Source organism: Colletes latitarsis, chromosome 11 (assembly GCF_051014445.1).
Source record: "Colletes latitarsis isolate SP2378_abdomen chromosome 11, iyColLati1, whole genome shotgun sequence".
NCBI lineage: Eukaryota > Metazoa > Arthropoda > Insecta > Hymenoptera > Colletidae > Colletes > Colletes latitarsis.
Genome location: NC_135144.1, coordinates 14,508,384 through 14,528,064, shown reverse-complemented (window position 1 = coordinate 14,528,064; position 19,681 = coordinate 14,508,384). Strand labels below are relative to the sequence as shown.

The window sequence follows — 19,681 nt, the reverse complement described above, 5'->3', positions numbered from 1 at the left end:
TTATATTATAGGCTAGTTGGTTCCGAACAACGATACTGGAAAATACAAGAGTCGCGATGTTTATACTATACGGTTGTTTTTCCACCTACCGTTCAGTATGCTTTCTTTGTATACCTGTATATGCCAAATAGAGTAATGTTGTCACGATAAATACCGCGGTATTGCTGTCACGAAAGAATCGTCGAGCCAATAAGAATCACAATAGTTCACAAAGCCACGGATCGATTCTCATCCCCAACGGACCGATGGGCCGCCGTTTTGGCTCCTGTGTTGCTACTATCGCGGAATTAATACGAATTTCCATAACTATTGGACGAGGTTATCGCAACTATGCGCGTATCCATACATAACAAGAGATTGGTTAGGTTAAACCGACAACTGTAGAAACTCGTCCAACCGGGTAGTCTGCACAAAGTAGACGTCCTCAGTTTTACCGTGTATAAATCATACGCAAACAGAATGCCACCCCCCTGTTCGCCAACCTAACCTTGTACCGCGCGAATTCTCCTACCCCGAACATTATCGATCACCCGAGCTCGCTACCGATCGCGTTTATTTCTCTTTGGCCACGATTTTTTCCACCCCCTTCTTCGCGCGAAATTCTCGACGAGAAACGTTTCGCGACAATATTTACGAGAGCGCACGACAAGAAATACGGAAGAAGGAAAAATTGCGAGAAATTCGAAAGAAAGGATCAACTCGAAAGAGTCGACTAGCACGGTATTTGTCAACCTTCCTTGGTCCATGGCTCCCTTTCGAGCTTTATTTATCCGGCCGACAACGAGCGCTCGTGATTGCTGTTTGTTGATCAAAATAATACCATACCGAACGATCGTTTCGCTTTTTATTTGTTTCGGTCACTTATACCGACGGATAAAAACCAATCAGGCGGAATGTACCAAAGATCTATGCCAAACAAGATGATCCATATTTATGATAATACAGGGTGTTCGGTCAACCTTGGGAAAAATTTCAATGGGGGATTCTAGACGCCAAAATAAGACGAAAATCAAGAATACCAATTTATTGATGGAGGCTTCGTTAAGAAGTTATTAACGTTTAAAGTCCCGCCCGTAATGAAATTTTTTCTCGAAAGTGGGTAGGATTACGGGGGTATGTGTAATGACCAAAAATGATTGTAATCGACTCTTGCAACCGGAAATATTTTTTTTAGAACGATTTGAAATTTTTTTTTTTCGTCAAAAAATTTAGGCCCCGTCGATTTTTCTTAAAAATTTGTATTTTATTTTTAATAAATTTGTTTGACACTTTACAGAAAAGTTGTCTAATACTTTTTTGTAGGTACCCATGAGCTCTACTTCAGGAAAAAGTTTCATTGAAATATATTGACTATCGTAGGAGTTATTGCAGTTTGAAAATTGGACCATTTTTATGTGGTTTTCCACATTTTACGGGGTCAACGAACAACTTTTTCATTATTGTTAGAATTTCTATATATTCTACACCAAAATACACGTAGTTTGCTTTTTTAAACATTAAAATCGTCCAATCCGTTCAAGAGTTATGGTGTTTTAAAGATACGCATGAAATTTTGGGGAACGATTTCTGGCCTGAAGTTAGATTTTCGTAAAGGAATTTTTTTCTCGAAAATGCGTAGGATTTCGGGGGTATGTATAATGACCAAAAATGATTGAAATCGACTCTTGCAACCGGAAATATTTTTTTTAGAACGATTTGAAATTTTTTTTTCGTCAAAAAATTTAGGCACCTACCCCCTGTCGATTTCTATTAAAAATAAGATTTTGATTTATAGTAATTTTATTTGACACCCTACAGAAAAGTTGTGTAATACTTTTTTGTAGGTACTCATGAGCTCTACTTCAAAAAAAAGTTTCATTGAAATATATTCACAATTGTAGGAGTTATGGCTGTTTGGAAATTGGACCATTTTTATGTGGTTTTTCTCATTTTACGAGGTCAAGAACCAACTTTTCGAATATTTTTGCGATTGCTACATATTCTACACTAAAATACGCGTCGTTTGGCTTTTTGAACATTAAAATCGTCCAATCCGTTCAGAAGTTATGACGTTTTAAAAATACGCATGAAATTTTGCAGTGACATTTACCGGCCTGAAATTATATTTTCGGTAAGGAATTTTTTTCTCGAAAATGGTTAGGATTTCGAGGGTATGTCTATTGACCAAAAATGATTATAATTAGTCCCTGCAATCGAAAATAATTTTTTTAGAACGATTTGAAATGTTTTAATTTTGTCGAAAAATTTCACACCTTCTCGAATTTTTTTCTCGAAACCGGGTAGGATTTCGGAGGTATATCTAATCATCAAAAATGATTATAATCGACCCTTGCAATCGGAAATAATTTTTTTAGAACGATTTGAAATTTTTGAATTTAATTGTTAATAACTTTTTAACGAAGCCTCCATCAACAAATTGGTATTCTTGATTTTCGTCTTATTTTGGCCTCTAGAATCATTAAAATTTTTCCCAGGGGTGGCCGAACACCCTGTATATAGTTTTAGTTGACACGGTATCCTTATTAGTAATAATAATCTTAGACACTACAAAATTGATATTTGTTTATATGTATATGAATGTTATAATTATTCAAACTAGCACTGTAAAATCGTTTGTACAACATTCGTTTTGCAACATTCGTTGCAACGACTCGATGGTAGTGAAATAATCTTCTTAAACAAACGTGATTACTTTCAACGGCGCGCTATACGATACGTCTGATCCGATAACTGTTGGACAAAGCTGTTGCTTCCAATTTCTCCAAACATAATTTTGTCCGCAATAGGAAACACCGACGGACAGAGAAACGATTCGGGTCTGGCGCCAATCTTTCAATTTACCGGTAAAAATTTCTACGCAAACACAAAAAGACGAAGGAAAGGAAAAAAAAAAGTAGTAACAGTTACTACGCGGGCACAGATGTCGTCGAAATTTCAATTCGCGAGAGAGCTCGAGTCGAAGTTTGAACAAGGACGCGTACCGGTGATATTCCCAGCGACTCCAGTAACAAATTTTTCAACGAACCCGCGGCAGCAATAAATCAGAGCGCGCCACGGCCGCGAAAGGTACGAAAGTTACGGAATTTTTGTAGGAATTTAGAGCTCGCGTCTATTAAAATAATACGCAAAGGAGTGTATACCGTCGTCGCCAGAACGTCGTTGCAAGAACGTCGATTTGCACGGTCTTCGTACTGGAGTTGAACAAAATATCCGAATACCGGATAAAAATCGAAATTTATCTGAAACTTTATTCGAACAGCTCGTTCGAGCGCGAATTTATTTACGCGTATGTGTCGAAATAATATCGACGATTATTTTAGAAGACTGGAAAAAACGAGAATAATTAAAATTCATTTATAAGCGTTTAAACAGAACGAGATGGAGACCATAAAAAGAATTAGACGAAAAAAAATTCCTCTTTTAAAACACTAATTTTTAATTAAACTGGTCGATCCTCTTATCGCTTTAATAATCTCTCGCGTCTTCCTTTCGCAGAGTATTAATATTTTAATGAGGACTAATTGAATGTTACTTTGTTCAAACAATATTTTAAATTTCTAATCTTTAAGGGGCTTTTCTACTTTGTGGGATTAAAAAATCGAATTTTTTTTTTTTTTGCGTTTTCTTTTAGTATGTAGTCTCGAAAATATATCTACCAAATATTAAATTGAAATTCGGAGAACTAACGAAATTATAGCCTTCTCAAATTAGCAAATGAATGGTATTTATTACATATTATGAATAATATTTACATTATAAATTATCATTATACTATGATATTCATTGAATGATTACAAACCACTGATTAATGATCACAAATTACGCAATTAACGACATACGTAATTCAGTGTTCAATTCATGATAATTATCAAAATGTAATCGCTTTCTGTGCAACCGAATCAGCGATTTTTTTGAGCGTTCGAGTTTTACAAAGTTCCAAAAAGTACAACGTTGCCTCGTATCGTGCGTTTAAACATAACAGAGCGATTCTAAAGACTGAAATGAGTTCTCTTTTTCTTTTTTTTTTTGGTTGTAGACACAAAAAGATGGTACGAGAAAGAAGTGGAATACTTTAAAGAGCCATAACTTTCTATGGTTCCGGTTTTTCCGCAAGATGCGATTGCATCTTCCTTCGAAATGGGACCACGCATAGTTTTATTTACACGCGTCTATTCTTCTTGTAATTCTTTCTATAAAAGCACCAAAGCACGGACATCGAGACGAGAATTACCACGCGAAATATTTTCGAGCAAAACGTGCATACTGTCCCAGTTATTTCACGTCCAAACGTTATAACATACCGCGCGTGTTGTATGTAATTGTTAATAATATGTATACATAACATAGCAGCAATAAATTATTTTCCCCCAAAATTTCTGCGGCATTTTCAACCAAATAAATTTTTATACGTCGAGGAGAAAAAAATTCGGCCAGTCAAGACTTCCTGACGGAACAGCGAACTCAAAAACAAAAAGTAAAAACGATACTGGCTTTAATTTTGTTTCGAGAACTTTGATACGTTAAAACTGGAACATAAATATAACGCAATTTTTTAATATTTTACTTTTACTCTTTAAACTACTTTCCTTATTGGCGAAAGATCGACAGAATTTGTATGGACTGTTATTTCGTTTTAATTTAATTAATCTGTTCTAAATTGACTTAAATATCGACTAAATTGATACGTTTCCTGTAAGCAAGATAATATTCGTATCGATAGCAAAGCAAGAATGGTCGAGAAATTATTTATAACAGTATTCTAACCGTTTAACGATTTTTCCAATAATCCGAGTCGTAAAAAAGAAATCATTAACACCGCGCACATCCGTAAATTAACTGCAAATTACAAGCTTCCGCGCCAGAGGCATGACAGACGTAACAAGAGATAAAACTGTTCCCGTAATTACGTTCCTTTTAAATACACATATAAAAGAATTTATATTAAAATGAATTTCTATCTCAAGTCTTGGGGCCACCGTGCACGCGCGACTAATAGATTAACTCGAACATCTTCGCCAAAACGCCCCAATTTGGGAATTGAAATTGTGTATTATTTATATTTTAATTAATTGAAAACAAAGGTGAAGAAAATATCATTCGAAGGAAGCCCCTGGGCAAATTAAATGCTTCATGAATTTTCGTAGGTAAATATATTTTTGCCAAACTCTTTGCAAATAGTATAGAGAATAGCGAAACATCGGAAAAGGATTTAGAAAAAGTAAAATCATTCCTTTATATCTGATTTGTACCAGTAAGGATCAATTGGAGCATATTTTTATTTTATGTAAAGGAAAAAAGAGAATGCTTTGTTTGACTTGCTACGTATTTAACAATTACTGCACAATAAATTAATTTGTATTATGTACATTTTAAATAGATTTCTAAGGAAGCCTCTGAGCAAATTCAATGCTTCATGAATTTTCGTACGTAAATATATTTTTGCCAAACTCTTTGCAAATAGTATAGAGAATAGCGAAACATCGGAAAAGGATTTAGAAAAAGTAAAATCATTCCTTTATACAGGGTGTTCGGTCACCCCTGGGAAAAATTTTAATAAGGGATGCTAGAGGCTAAAATAAGACGAAAATCAAGAATACCAATTTGTTGATGGAGGCTTCGCTAAAAAGTTATTACCAATTAAATTCAAAAATTTCAAATCGTTCTAAAAAAATTATTTCCGATTGCAAGGGCCGATTATAATTATTTTTGATGAATATATATACCCCCGAAATCCTACCCGGTTTCGAGAAAAAAATTCGAGAATGTGTGAAATTTTTCGACAAAATTAAAAAATTTCAAATCGTTCTAAAAAAATTATTTTCGATTGCAGGGACCAATTATAATTATTTTTGGTAAATACACATATCCTCGAAATCCTAACCATTTTCGAGAAAAAAATTCCTTTACGAAAATCTAACTTCAGGCCAGAAATCGTTCCCCAAAATTTCATGCGTATCTTTAAAACACCATAACTCCTGAACGGATTGGACGATTTTAATGTTTAAAAAAGCAAACTACGCGTCTTTTGGTGGAGAATACGTACAAATCGCAAAAATATTCGAAAAGTTGGTTCTTGACCTCGTAAAATGAGAAAAACTACATAAGAATGGTCCAATTTTCAAACAGCCATAACTCCTACAATTGTGAATATATTTTAATGAAACTTTTTTCTGAAGTAGAGCACATGGGTACCTACAAAAAAGTATTAGACAACTTTTCTGTAGGTCGTCAAACGAAATTACTAAAAATCAAAAACGAATTTTTAAGAAAAATCGACAAGGGGGTGCCTAAATTTTTCGGCGAAAAAAAAAATATCAAATCGTTCTAAAAAAAAATATTTCCGGTTGCAAGAGTCGATTACAATCATTTTTGGTCATTATACATACCCTCAAAATACTACGCATTTTCGAGAAAAAAATTCCTTTACGAAAGTCTAACTTCAGGCCAGAAATCGTTCCCCAAAATTTCATGCGTGTCTTTAAAACACCATAACTCCTGAACGGATTGGACGATTTTAATGTTTAAAAAAGCAAACAACGCGTATTTTGATGTAGAATATGTAGAAATTCTAAAAATAATGAAAAAGTTGTTCGTTGACCCCGCAAAATGAGAAAAACCCCATAAAAATGGTCCAATTTACAAACAGCCACAACTCCTACAATTGTAAGTATATTTTAATGAAACTTTTTTCTGAAGTAGAGCTCATGGGTACCTACAAAAAAGTATTAGACATCTTTTCTGTAGGACCTCAGACATAATTACTAAAAACGAAAAACGAATTTTTAAGAAAAATCGACGGGGGGTAGCCTAAATTTTTCGACGAAAAAAAAAATTTTCAAATCTTTCTAAAAAAATTATTTTCCATTGCAGGGGCCAATTACAACCATTTTTGGTGAATAGACATACCCCCGAAATCCTACGAATTTTCGAGAAAAAAATTCAGTACGGTCGGAACTTTAAACGTTAATAACTGTTTAACAAAGCTACCATCAACAAATTGGTATTCTTGATTTTCGTCTTATTTTGGCCTCTAGAATCCTCCATTAAAATTTTTCCCAAGGTTGGCCGAACACCCTGTATCTGATTTGTACCAGTTAAGATCAATTGGAGCATATTTTTATTTTATGTAAAGGAAAAAAAAGAATGCTTTGTTTGACTTGCTACGTATTTTAACAATTACTGCACGATAAACGCGTACTTGGCGCGTGAAAAAGTTTGGAAAAGCGAGAAGAAATCGCGTCCGGTCGACGTACGATCGACAAAGAGACCTTGGCGGTGAAATTGAAACATTTGACGCGACGAAAATCGCGTTATTCTATTTACTTTCCAAGGCTAAACGCTCGATTCCAGCGGCGAAAGCTGAAATTTTTCCCGCCGGCGGAACACGACGACGCCGATAGAGAGTCGTGAAATAACATTCCCGGCTCTTTCGCGGCTTTAATTATGTATAAATGCAACCACTTCGTAATTAGCATTCTTTCCTCCCGGCCAACGATATATGTATACATACACGCACGCGTACAGGTGCGCGAACAATACGCGACCTTTTTCAATATTTTTTTTTTTATCTTTTTTGTTTTTCTCGGATAACAGCCCGCCGGTACAGGCCGACTTGTTTTTCGACCACAGTGAAAGGAAAACGCGTGCATACGTTCAAGCTGCGCGTAACTTGTTTTTAATTCCGCTCGAGAACTCTGAAGGAATATCAATCTACGCGTCGGGCCCGAACGACAAGAAGCGTCACACGAGGTCCTCCATTTTGACAATACACCGCGACACGATAGAAAGAAACTAATTAGCAACCAAGCAGTCGACGCGTCAAGGTTCTGCGTTTATTAACATTTATTTTGAAACTTCTTCTTTTACAACCTTCTTTTCATTTGAATAAAATCTATAATTTAGGAACGCATACTATCTGTGCACTTATAAAGTTTCATACGTACAGAAATTATGTATAAAATGATTAAAATGAACATTTGATTCAATTTCGGTCACACGATCTCTCAATTTCACTAGCCAAGTCCACGATACCGTTGCGAGAACCCACTGAATAAATTAATTGTAAATATACGAAATAACGGGAAGTCCGACAACTTCCTTTCCAAATTTAATATCTATCATTTACATTAATGTATCCACGAAGGCGAAATAATTACGCCCACGGGGATGTGCTAACACGATAGCCTTAAGAAATGTCTGATAGAATGATCAAAATTCAATTTACAGCTATCGTTTAACATATCACTAATTTAAACAAATATTGAATAATATCCTTCGAAAAGAAGTCAGTTGCCTTAATATGGAATACGCAATATTAAAAAATCGTGATTTTGCCATCTATTGTATCTATTTGTATCTCTTAATTATACAGGGTGTTCAGCCACCCCTGGGAAAAATTTTAATAGAGGATTCTAGAGGCCAAAATAAGACGAAAATCAAGAATACCAATTTGTAGATAGAGGCTTCGTTAAGAAGTTATTAACAATTAAATTCAAAAATTTCAAATCGTTCTGGAAAAATTATTTCCGGTTGCAAGAGTCGATTACAATCATTTTTGGTCATTACACATACCCTCGAAATCCTAACCATTTTCGAGAAAAAAATTCCTTACCGAAAATATAATTTCAGGCCAGAAATCGTTCCCCAAAATTTCATGCGTATCTTTAAAACACCATAACTCCTGAACGGATTGGACGATTTTAATGTTTAAAAAAGCAAACAACGCGTATTTTAGTGTAGAATATGTAGAAATTCTAACAATAATGAAAAAGTTGTTCGTTGACCCCGTAAAATGTGGAAAACCACATAAAAATGGTCCAATTTTTAAACAGCCATAACTCGTGCAATAGTGAATATATTTCAATGAAACTTTTTCCTGAAGTAGAGCTCATGGATACCTACAAAAAAGTACTAGACAACTTTTCTGTAGAGTGTCAAACAAATTTATTAAAAATGAAAAAGGAATTTTTAAGAAAAATCGACAGGAGGTAGGTGCCTAAATTTTTCGGCGAAAAAAAAAATTTCAAATCGTTCTAAAAAAAATATTTTCTGTTGTAAGAGTCAATTACAATAATTTTCGATGAATAGACGTACCCCCAAAATCCTGCGCATTTTCGAGAAAAAAATTCAATACGGTCGGAACTTCAGATGTTAATAACTGTTTAACGAAGCCTTCATCAACAAATTGGTATTCTTGATTTTCGTCTTATTTTGGCCTCTAGAATCCCCCATTAAAATTTTTCCCAGGGGTGGCTGAACACCCTGTATACTGGACTGTATTTCTGTTTTTGTTCGTAATTAACTCTAACTGTTTTCATTTTTATAATGGTAAATAATCAAGTCTCGTTCTTCGATAGAAGCTTGTTTCATTTATATTAATTACACCCGGTGCACACTAATTTGTGGAGTTTGCTTAATATAACATTTGAATGATGAAGTAAACAAAGGTCCATCAACGCTGAATTTGAAATGCATGGGGTATTCACCGAATTATTACAGCCGTACCAACGTGTATGATTTTTAATGACTGACGATTTCAGTATGTTAGTTTTGAATATGTTTAATTCCTTGATTACAGATAAAGTTTTTCATTTGTAACCATCGTGTATTAAATGAAGACATATTAATGTACCTATATCTAAAGTATCTTCATCCCAAATGCATAATAACAATTGTGTACGATTTTAAGTGACACTCACTGTATATTTATATTAGTATATAAACATAGTATTCCATATTACAAACACTATAAGCCTAATATGGAAAATGTGGAGCTCAGTTAAAAAACTAAACATTTCCCAAACCGTTATTATATCTCATATTTGGATCCTATTGGATAGGTGTGAATTTGATATCTTTTATGTCGAATTTCACTGTACGGACGAATTGGTAAAAAATGCACTTGCTTAAATTATAATATCGACAAATGAGTTTAAGAAGGATAAGTTCTCGCGAAACTCGACTGGAAACTCTTTCCAGTCAAAAGAGCATAAAATTTCCCATGAATTCATCATATTTAAGTTTCTAAAAAAGTTCTACAAGCGAAACATGTCTATTTTTCAACTCCCCTGCAAGAACTGTGCGTTTAATTTAATAAAATACTCGATAACGCTCGACTACGACCAATCAATATCGTCGCATTTAAACGTAAAAAGCGATCACGATAAATTGTTAAGACGCGACAGGGTTTCAACGGAAGGAAAAGCAAAGATTCAATATGTCCGATCGATTCACTGCTTTAACGAATGGACGGATATTTGGAATTTATTAACCGTCCCGCGAGAACTTTGTAAAGTTCTCCGATCCCGACGTCTGGAAAATGTTTCACGGAGCAGCTTGGACGCTCGATTTTTGCGCTTCGTCGATAACTGTGATTAACGCGTGCCTGTGTCCGATGTGAATCGAAATACCGTCACCGTTGAGCTCGTCGTCCCGAGGAATCGGGGGAATTGCTAGAATCGTCGAACAGAGCCGTCGAAAAAGGGAAGACAAAGTCAAAATCTCATTTCTGAATTACATCGTCTCCGCGCGGCCAGGGAACATCCGAGCGAGAATTGTGATTCGTTCTTCCCCCCTGAGCGAAGACGCGCGACCCCGGGTCAACCTCCGGAGAGTTCGTGGGAAAAAATGGTGGAATTCGTTAAGCATATTACTGTCCTGAAACTCGATTAAAACCACCGTGTTCAGCGTTCCTGTTACAAAGGGAACCTTTTTTTTCGCCTGACGCCAGGTAACGCGGCGCGTGACAAACGCGAATCGGTCATATTTCGACGCTGCGAACAACAGCGGCTGCAAAAATCAAATTTATATAGGTTGTTAAAAAAATATCGGAGTAACTCGACGTCGTATACATTTAATATAGGCATCGATGCCAATAAACGGACACTTGGCAAAGTCTGGGGTGTATTTGGTAAAAAAAAAAAAACAAAAATCACTTTTACTTTACGATGTTAACAGATTTGACCAAATGTTACTTTTACCTGTCGAGAATTGCAGACCTGGGGTGAAACGTGCCTACGCGTTATGGCTGTGAACACGCATGCCCCAAAATTACGTCGAACAGTTTTAAATTATGAATGTAATTTTGGATATGCGTGCTCACAACCGCAACGCGTAACCGCGTTTGACCCTAGGTCAGCCATTCCCGGAAAGTTACAATAACAATTTGTAAAAAACAGTATAATTTTAACAAGTGCCACGATTTTTATCCTCTGGAATATAGAGAATATACTATGGGGAATATAATATAAAAATTACAGAAGAGTCGGAGTCAAAAATTAAAACTAAATGCTGCATACGTACGTAAACGTGTTCACAGCCGCTCGTCTGTTACCAGTATTCCATAATGTTAATAAAAAATAAAGAATTTCTATCGTAAACGAATAAACGAATGTGAGAATGAAAAACGTCCACAGACTATTTAATAAAAAATATATTTTTTTCGAGAACCAAGGATACCAGAATACCGACGGTTTAATAGGATCGCAACGTGAAAAATTCCCAAACGTGTCCGTTTGAATTTTTCTTCTCATACGACTATTTCCAAGCGTTTCGTGCACGCTCGAACGTGAACGATTCATTCGCGCAATTAAATTTCACGGGCGCGCGAATTCATTAAACTATCTTTCGTTTGCATCGCGCCTTTGTCGTATTAAAGCGAAAACGTAGGAGCGTTCGATGTTTACAAAGGAAAACGTAAACGGACACTGAAAACAATGATCAGACCCCGAACAGGAAATGACCAATAAAATACGATAAATTTCTGCCGACGCGTTATTTGTTTTCGAGCAACTGAATTCTCCAGGAATCGATAACACGCGACGTACAATAAACAACGAAATATGTCGGCGTATAATATATGCAAACAGCGGCGTTGGAAAAAAAAAAAATAGAAAAAAAAGAAAAAAAAACTGCGAAGCTCCGCTACGTTTGCTCCAGATAAATCGCGGTTCCATTTACCGAGTGATTGGTCAGCTGAATGATTGGATGACCGCCTTTTCACGCAATTTTGCAAGGTCCAATTCCCAACATGTATTTTCTTTATTACGTTCGAAATTCGATCGTTTAGTCCACGTTTGCGATTCTTTCGACCGAGAACCGTCTAATTGGTCCATATTTTCCCATGAAAATATTAGACGCGTCGAAAAGTTTTATCGTTTTATGTATTATAACAGTTCTTGGAAATATTTGCAAATAAATCTAATTTAAGATAGAATAATCTATATTTCAACGTGTAATCAATTGCACTGGAACACTAAAAATAAGTAGAAATTATTCTCTATGTTATTTTAAATATCGTGTAAAAATGATTTCAAAATTACGTATTGTAGCTTCCCGTATACGCTGCAAATGTTATTTGTTTTTATATTAAATTTCTATAACACGATGGAAAAATTTTGGGAGTACTTGTAAATGAATCATGAACGATCAATATCACCGATGATTATGGAAGTTTAGAAATAAATTTTTGCCAAACGGATCATCGAGAATAATTTATATTTCAACGTGTAATCAATTGCACTAGAACACTAAAAGTAAATAGAAATTATTCTCTACGTTATTTTAAATATCGTGTAAAAATAATTTTGAAATTACGTATTGTAGTTTCCCGTATACGCTGCAAATGTTATTCGTTTTTATATTAAATTTCTATAACGCGTTGGAAGAAACTCGACGCTGTTTTCGCTCGTAGCTTTTCACTCGTATCTGATAGAAAAGTAAAAAAATTCACGACTAAACTCGCGCAGAAGCTCCGCTTGTAACACGCCTTGAGCATAGCGAACGGTCACCGGGTTAAACGATGTTTTATTGCTCGAGTAAAAAGGTAATAAAGACACCATGACCGAAACGGCACGAACTTTCTGGACAACCTAATACAATTCAACTTACGCGAAAAGTTTTGGAACGAATTAACCGTGTAAGTCGCGATCTCTATCGTCATTCGAATATTGCTGTTCGATGCAGATATCTCGTTTCGGTCCATAAATAGGCGAATACAATCTTCGCCAATAATCGTTACCCGACATTTTTTTTACACTATTACCGTTAATAAACTAAATATTTAAACGTTAAAAGGAGGAAAGAAAGAAAAGAAAGTACAGATAATTTGAACATTGCAATTGGTCCCAATATTGTAATTATAAAATAAATAATACAATCCTAGAAATTCAATATTTTTAAAAGTTCTATTCTCAATGAAATTCATTACTTTTGCTTATCGTTTAAGAATTTTTTAATATCCTGGATAATTTCGAAGATATTGGACCATGTACGTAATACGTATGTTCTTGTATATATTTAAATATATCTGAACATCGTTAGAGCGCAAAGTCTAAATTATTACATTATGGCGATTCTACCACGACAAATTAATACTCGTCTTCGCGGTTCGAGGTAGACGCGAGGGACTCATTTAAAGGAAATCCATTCAATTTTGAAACGTGTCTAAGACACGATCCTCCAGACGAGCTTTATTGACGAATCCCAAAAGCAGAACCAACTCGAGGCGCATTAATTTCGTAGAACACGCAGGGTTACAGTCACGTAATTATATAATGTATATTATTCAGAGGCGTTACCGAATTGTAATTGCACATTTAATAAAAACAATTCCTAATAAACCGATCGCGATGGAAAATCGAGTCGAGTCTACATAATTTAATTTTAATTTTATTTCTAATAAAATTTCGAACCTCAGAGTTGAACAGTAATCAATAAGGAACTGTATGTCTGTAATTTTGTTTTTCTATTCCGAAAAATTAAAAAATTTCAACGTTCTGGCTGTATTTCCGCATTTATTTAAAACGTAAAGTTTATAATTTACGCGAACTACTTTTTAAGGCATCAGAATCCGTATTTGTGCATTTCATCGTTGTGCATTGTACAACTCGCGTGAAAATCCGTGTGCACATATTTGTGCATTACGTTTAAGTAATCATGACAAAATCCGTGTACACGTACTTTCCTACGACGTCTTAAATCTGAAAGAGTCGCAAGAAATTGTAGGTTGAACCCTCGGTTAACAAACAGCGGCCAAAGTGGATTCAAAATTGTTTTTCAATTTTTTTTTTGGTGTGCTGAAGTACTAAAGCCTTTGTTGACACAGTACTATCCTATCTTCGCTAAGAATATCGAGAGCATTAAACCAGAAGGGTCTATGACTTCAAGAGCTTAAACCACTCACCAAGAGGAATAAAAAATGTTTGACCGACGCAAATCTTACGATTAATCCTTGTAACCAATATCAATAATATATTTGTCCACATAATTTATACAGGGTGTTCGGCCACCCGTGGAAAAAATTTTAATGGGATATTCTAGAGGCCAAAATAAGACGAAAATCAAGAATACCAATTTGTTGATGAAGGCTTCGTTAAAAAGTTATTAACAATTAAACTCAAAAATTTCAAATCGTTCTGGAAAAATTATTTTCGGTTGCGGGGGTCAATTACAACCATTTTTGATGAATACACATACCCCCGAAATCCTATCCACTTTCGAGAAAAAAAATCGGGTAGGTGGTGAAATTTTTCGGTGAAAAAAAAATTTTTCAAATCGTACTAAAAAAATGATTTCCGGTTGCAGGGGTCAATTACAACCATTTTTGGTCATTACGCATACCTCCGAAATCCTACGCACTTTCGAGAAAAAAATTCCTTACCGAAAATCTAATTGCCTAAATTTTTCGACGGAAAAAAAAAATTTCAAATCGTTTTGGAAAAATTATTTTCTGTTGCGGGAGTCAATTACAATCATTTTTGGTGAATAGACATATCCCCGAAATCTTGTGCATTTTCGAGAAAAAAATTCAGTACAGGCGAAACTTTAAACGTTAATAACTTTTTAACGAAGACTCCATGAACAAATTGGTATTCTTGATTTTCGTCTTATTTCAGCCTCTAGAATCCCCCATTAAAATTTTTCCCAGGGGTGGCTGAACACCCTGTATAATATTTATATTATCAATATTTAAAACAAATCGGCTGGAAAATTTCACTAGTTTTGGTTTAGAAATGTATGTATAATATCAATACTTTTTTCTTCTTTTTTTTAAACAAAAGTGTAAAAAATTTTTAATAGATTATTTTAAGACGAGCGTTCTTATAGTGTAAACAAATATTCCATCGCGTTGTACACATTATATTTTCCTGTATTCGTAAATGCTATTAGTCTGCAGCACGCCAAAGTTCATAAAATTATTGAAACTTTCATAACACGTTATACGTAAGCGTAGAAAGTTGGTATCGTTTCCACTTATGGCGAATGTCGCCCAAGTACGAGATAAGGATTGCGTTTATACGTTGAAACATTTTCTGATCGAACCAGATTTATTAGTACAGATAATGTCAGAATACCGTTCGCGTGAAATCACTATGGAGGATGCATCCGACGCTCAGAGTCAACATTTTTCAACACTTGTATCAGCAGTGTGCACGTAAATAAAAATATTACCAAAATACTGCACTCAAAACGAGAATATAGCATTAGTATGCGAACGAATATAATTTAAACGATTCGCTTCAAAGTTTTAACATATATTAACTGGGACTGCTACGATTTGAAACTTTTACAAATCGACAATTCTTTTTTTGCTTCGAAGATCGAGTCGGATGTTACAAATTAGATAACATTAGTAATTTTTTAAATAGTTCGAGTGTACCAAATTACCAACAGTATTTCAAATATGCTGGGCTTCCTCTACGTTCGAAGTTTAATTTTCAAAGTAATACATTCTCCAAATCACTTTCATTAATACTTGTCTAAAAGTCGTCGAAAATAAATTTCAATCATCATTCTTTTCTATCTTCCGCGAGTCCAATATAATATTTATATTTAAGTCGACTATTTTTGGCTTGTACGTTTCAATTCCAGGCAAAGCTGCTTGGTAAATTCGAAATTATCTTCGTTTGCTTCATCAGACGGATTATTGAAAACCTTTCATCTCGGTATTTACTGAAATCGAAGCTGTAATACTACTACTGTAAAAGTACATAACCTCAAAAAAATCCTTGATCGTTCGAAAAATGAAACTCCTCTGTTTATGTAAAAATCAATGGAACAAATGTTTCGTAATTATTTAAAAAAATTACTGTTGTAACAGGACTGATTTAAGATGTTAAGTTTCCTTTGACCGCTGCTGTAAACCGATTCTCAACGTTTAACGTTTCGCGCTACGCAAATCCCCTGACAGAATGCGTCCGAAAAATCAAAATCGTCGATAAGATCGGCCACTTACCTTTTACGAGGGTCGTCGCAGAAAAAACGGCGAAAAACAGGATCAGACTCATCGTCGATGGTTTCGTTCCGTAGTCCTTCATGGTCAGCTCGATAGTCCGCTACAGGAACATAGATGAACACACCGAACACGATAGAACGTATGTAAGCACTGGGGGTCACTTTCATACAATCGAACGTGTTTTCGTTCGCGAGAGGAGAAACGGTCGTTTCACGGTCCGCGCTTCACAATATTACTGTCGCTTATCGCACGGGGATCGGCATTAAAACGTGTCCGCGGCAAAGCAGATTTCAACGGAAATCGATTTCACGTTTAACGGTTAACCTTTCCGTCGCATTCATGAAGTACTTTTCACAAAGTACACGCCACTTCGAACGTTTCACCAGTGATTTCACTCGAAAAGCTCTTAGCCACTCCGAACTCGAGTATTCATCACAAAAGTGTAACAAGCTTCGCCGCGAGGGATCGTCGTCCGCAAGTATCTTTCGTTACACTCGGTCGCCGGTCTTTTTACACGCGACACCGTGCCAAACGATTCTCGCGTATATCCCACTTCCGTCGAAACGAATCGAAGAATCGCGAATCTTCGACCGTCACTAACGACGGACCGGTCTCATTGGCTCGGACAGATAATCGAAACGAGAGATCGAATCGAACGCGATTCCACGCACGCGGTCCGTGCCAGCCGTGTATATCGAATGTCACGAAACGATCTTTCCCGTAACCGTTGCCCCGTTTCGCGCACTTCGACGGTTCCTCGGGATTCCCGGCGTACCGCGTTTTTCCGGCACACTTTCTGCTTGTAACACGCACCACGTACTCGTATCCAATAGCGGGATGTCACAGGAACGACACAGGTTCACGATCAACACGTTCGAGAGATCGATCGATTCAACGTGTGGAGGATTGACACCGAACCGCGACACCGTTTGTAACAGGTGAACTGTCCAAGAACGCAGTATCACTGCTTCGAAACTCATTCGCTATCTACGGGTCGACGATCGTCGCTCGATATCCAAGGCAGATCAATTTTTATTTCACGCTCGACGCCGTCCGTTTATGGACACGAAGAGTGTCAACGATCATCCCTCTTCTTCGCCGGTTTCCATGCACGCTCGGAGTCCTACTCCTCGCTCGTGTTTCACCGATGTCAATTTTCCAACGACTGTCCGCTAGTTTTCCGCGCTTGCCACTTGTTATTATCCGTCGAGAAGGCAGCGTGCGATTCACGTATCACTTGTAATCTAAAGGAGACTGTTACGAACACGTACTCGTCACTGAATCGCGGGACGAAGAAATAAAACTCGCATGTACCGCCGCACACCTACGCGGGAGTGTGAACACTGTGGAATTGCTCGGAAGGGAAGGAGGCCTCTGCCCCCGCAGAGATCCACGGAGATTGCCGAGCGGAGCCGAGGAGACACGAGCGCACGGACGACCAGCATCCAACTGCACCTCCCAACCCTTACAACCGGTGAGCGCAGTGCGCACGCAAAGCACTTGACACGATGAGAATGAGAAGAACAACGCAGATGCGGAAAATGAACGGAAAACGTCGTCAAGATACCATGGATCTAGCGTCACAGAATGAACCGATCGTTTCGATAGTACGTTCCCGTTTTTACGTCGCGTCGATCCCGCCCGAAAGAGTGTTGCCAACTGAAACACACAAACGCCACTAAAAGTCTAAAAAAGGCGCAAACGTATCTATCGATAATCGAGAACAAAATCTGTGGGTAATGTAGAAACGCCTGTAGATTACTACCCTAATGGTAACGAGAAAAAAAACATGTGGAGAGCTTGGACACGAAATTTAGTTACTTTTGCACTGCTAATTGGTTTTATATTACTCATGTATTTATGGTTTATTATAAAAAATGGTTTTTTATCGGAATATTTTCATTGAGAATAAAATACGGATCTTGTGACGGTGTAAGATGTGTTTAGAGCACCCGGTACACAGCTAATACAACATCTGGTGTCCATACGTATACACTTGTGGTGCAGAGTTTAATAAACAGATGCTTAGTTTTGATTTGAATCTTAAACTGCTAAAGAATATAGTAGCTTCCTGCTCATTGTATATGTACTAAATCAAAAATTCTACATTTTTATTTGTATTAAAAGTTGATCTCGAGTTACAATACACGCTGTACAGCAAAACTTTTGATTGTACTAGGTTAAGTTAATAACAGCATATATCTGTATTTTAACTTTGTGCCACAACCGTATATTTACCGCTACATGTACACATCATATTTTATTTAATCTGTCAATTCATACCAAAGGCAATTTTGCTGCAACAAGAACGTATTATTATTATTATTCAAGCGTTAAATAATCAATGGGTATAGCAAAACATGCTTCTCATGTAAATTTGTTTTCGGAAAGTTTTATTTTGATTAACTACAAATTGTTCGCTATTAATTCACGAAATTCCAAACAGGCAACAGGTGCTTATAAACCACATATTACGTGACAACAATTGTTAAGTGAATAGAAAAGAATATTCGATAATACCAATTATCCCTTTGCATAATTTTAAATTGCAACCACTATGATAAACGAAGTTTATATTATTTCTGAAAATAAATAATTCCATGAAAAGCGACAATGTGTACGTTACGATATTCTATGCATTACTACGACAAACAAAAGTATTTCTCTGCCCATTTATTATTTACAATATTCGAGGAGCAATTTTTTCAGGATAAACGAGAATTGGTAGGAGCTACTCGAATGTCCTATCTTTTCAACGTAAGAGACAACTTAGCAATTCGAATACAGATCTTTCCATTGAATTTTATTAAAGTTATAATTGGTCAAACTTGTCATTCATGTACGTTCGCTTGCAAATTAAGAGAACATCTTAGGTAGATGAATTCGTGTACAATTTAAAAAAATAATAAATCGTTTCATAACATGTACAAACTACCGCTATAGTTATTTTTATAGTTTTAAAGTGGCCTAGGTTAGCAACGCGTCGCCTTTAGTACGTTCTTAACAGTGTAGAAAACGGTTTGTACCATTCTCTGTACGTAAATGCGTTTAGTTTTCTGGCATTTACGTAAAAGTTTCTCTGGATAACAACTGTCTTTGCTGTTAAAGAACCTATATACCACTTAGAACTATTTAAAACAGGGTCACGAGGACAGCGTATGCGGAAGAGTTCGAAATGGTGGTACCAGAAAACTATGTTCCAAATGTGGAAAATGGGCACGCATCGACAATTTGAAAGAAACGTTAATAAATCGCTGTGAAAATTAGTTTATACGAAGTATTTCAGATTATTCGAGAACGAACATTATACGATTTATTGAAAAGACTCTTCTAGATCCATCGCTAATTACATCGCTATATGAAAAGGGAGGGAGAGAAGAAACGAGCGACACGTTAAGCGTATTATGTATATTATGTATATAGTATGTACAGGATGTTTCGTAAGAT

General features: G+C 36.1%; 1 protein-coding gene across 3 annotated transcripts in view; it reads right to left on the bottom strand.

Moving 5' to 3' along the window:
• Positions 1-17,548, bottom strand: part of Sns (sticks and stones) — a 574,205-nt gene extending 556,657 nt beyond the window's left edge. For all 3 annotated transcript variants that reach the window (XM_076776528.1, XM_076776527.1, XM_076776529.1), the window contains exon 1: positions 16,235-17,548. In XM_076776528.1, coding sequence (XP_076632643.1) covers positions 16,235-16,316 — 82 coding nt within the window. In that variant the 5' untranslated portion in view covers positions 16,317-17,548. The remainder of the gene's footprint in view (positions 1-16,234) is intronic.
• Between the last annotated feature and the right edge of the window lie 2,133 nt (positions 17,549-19,681).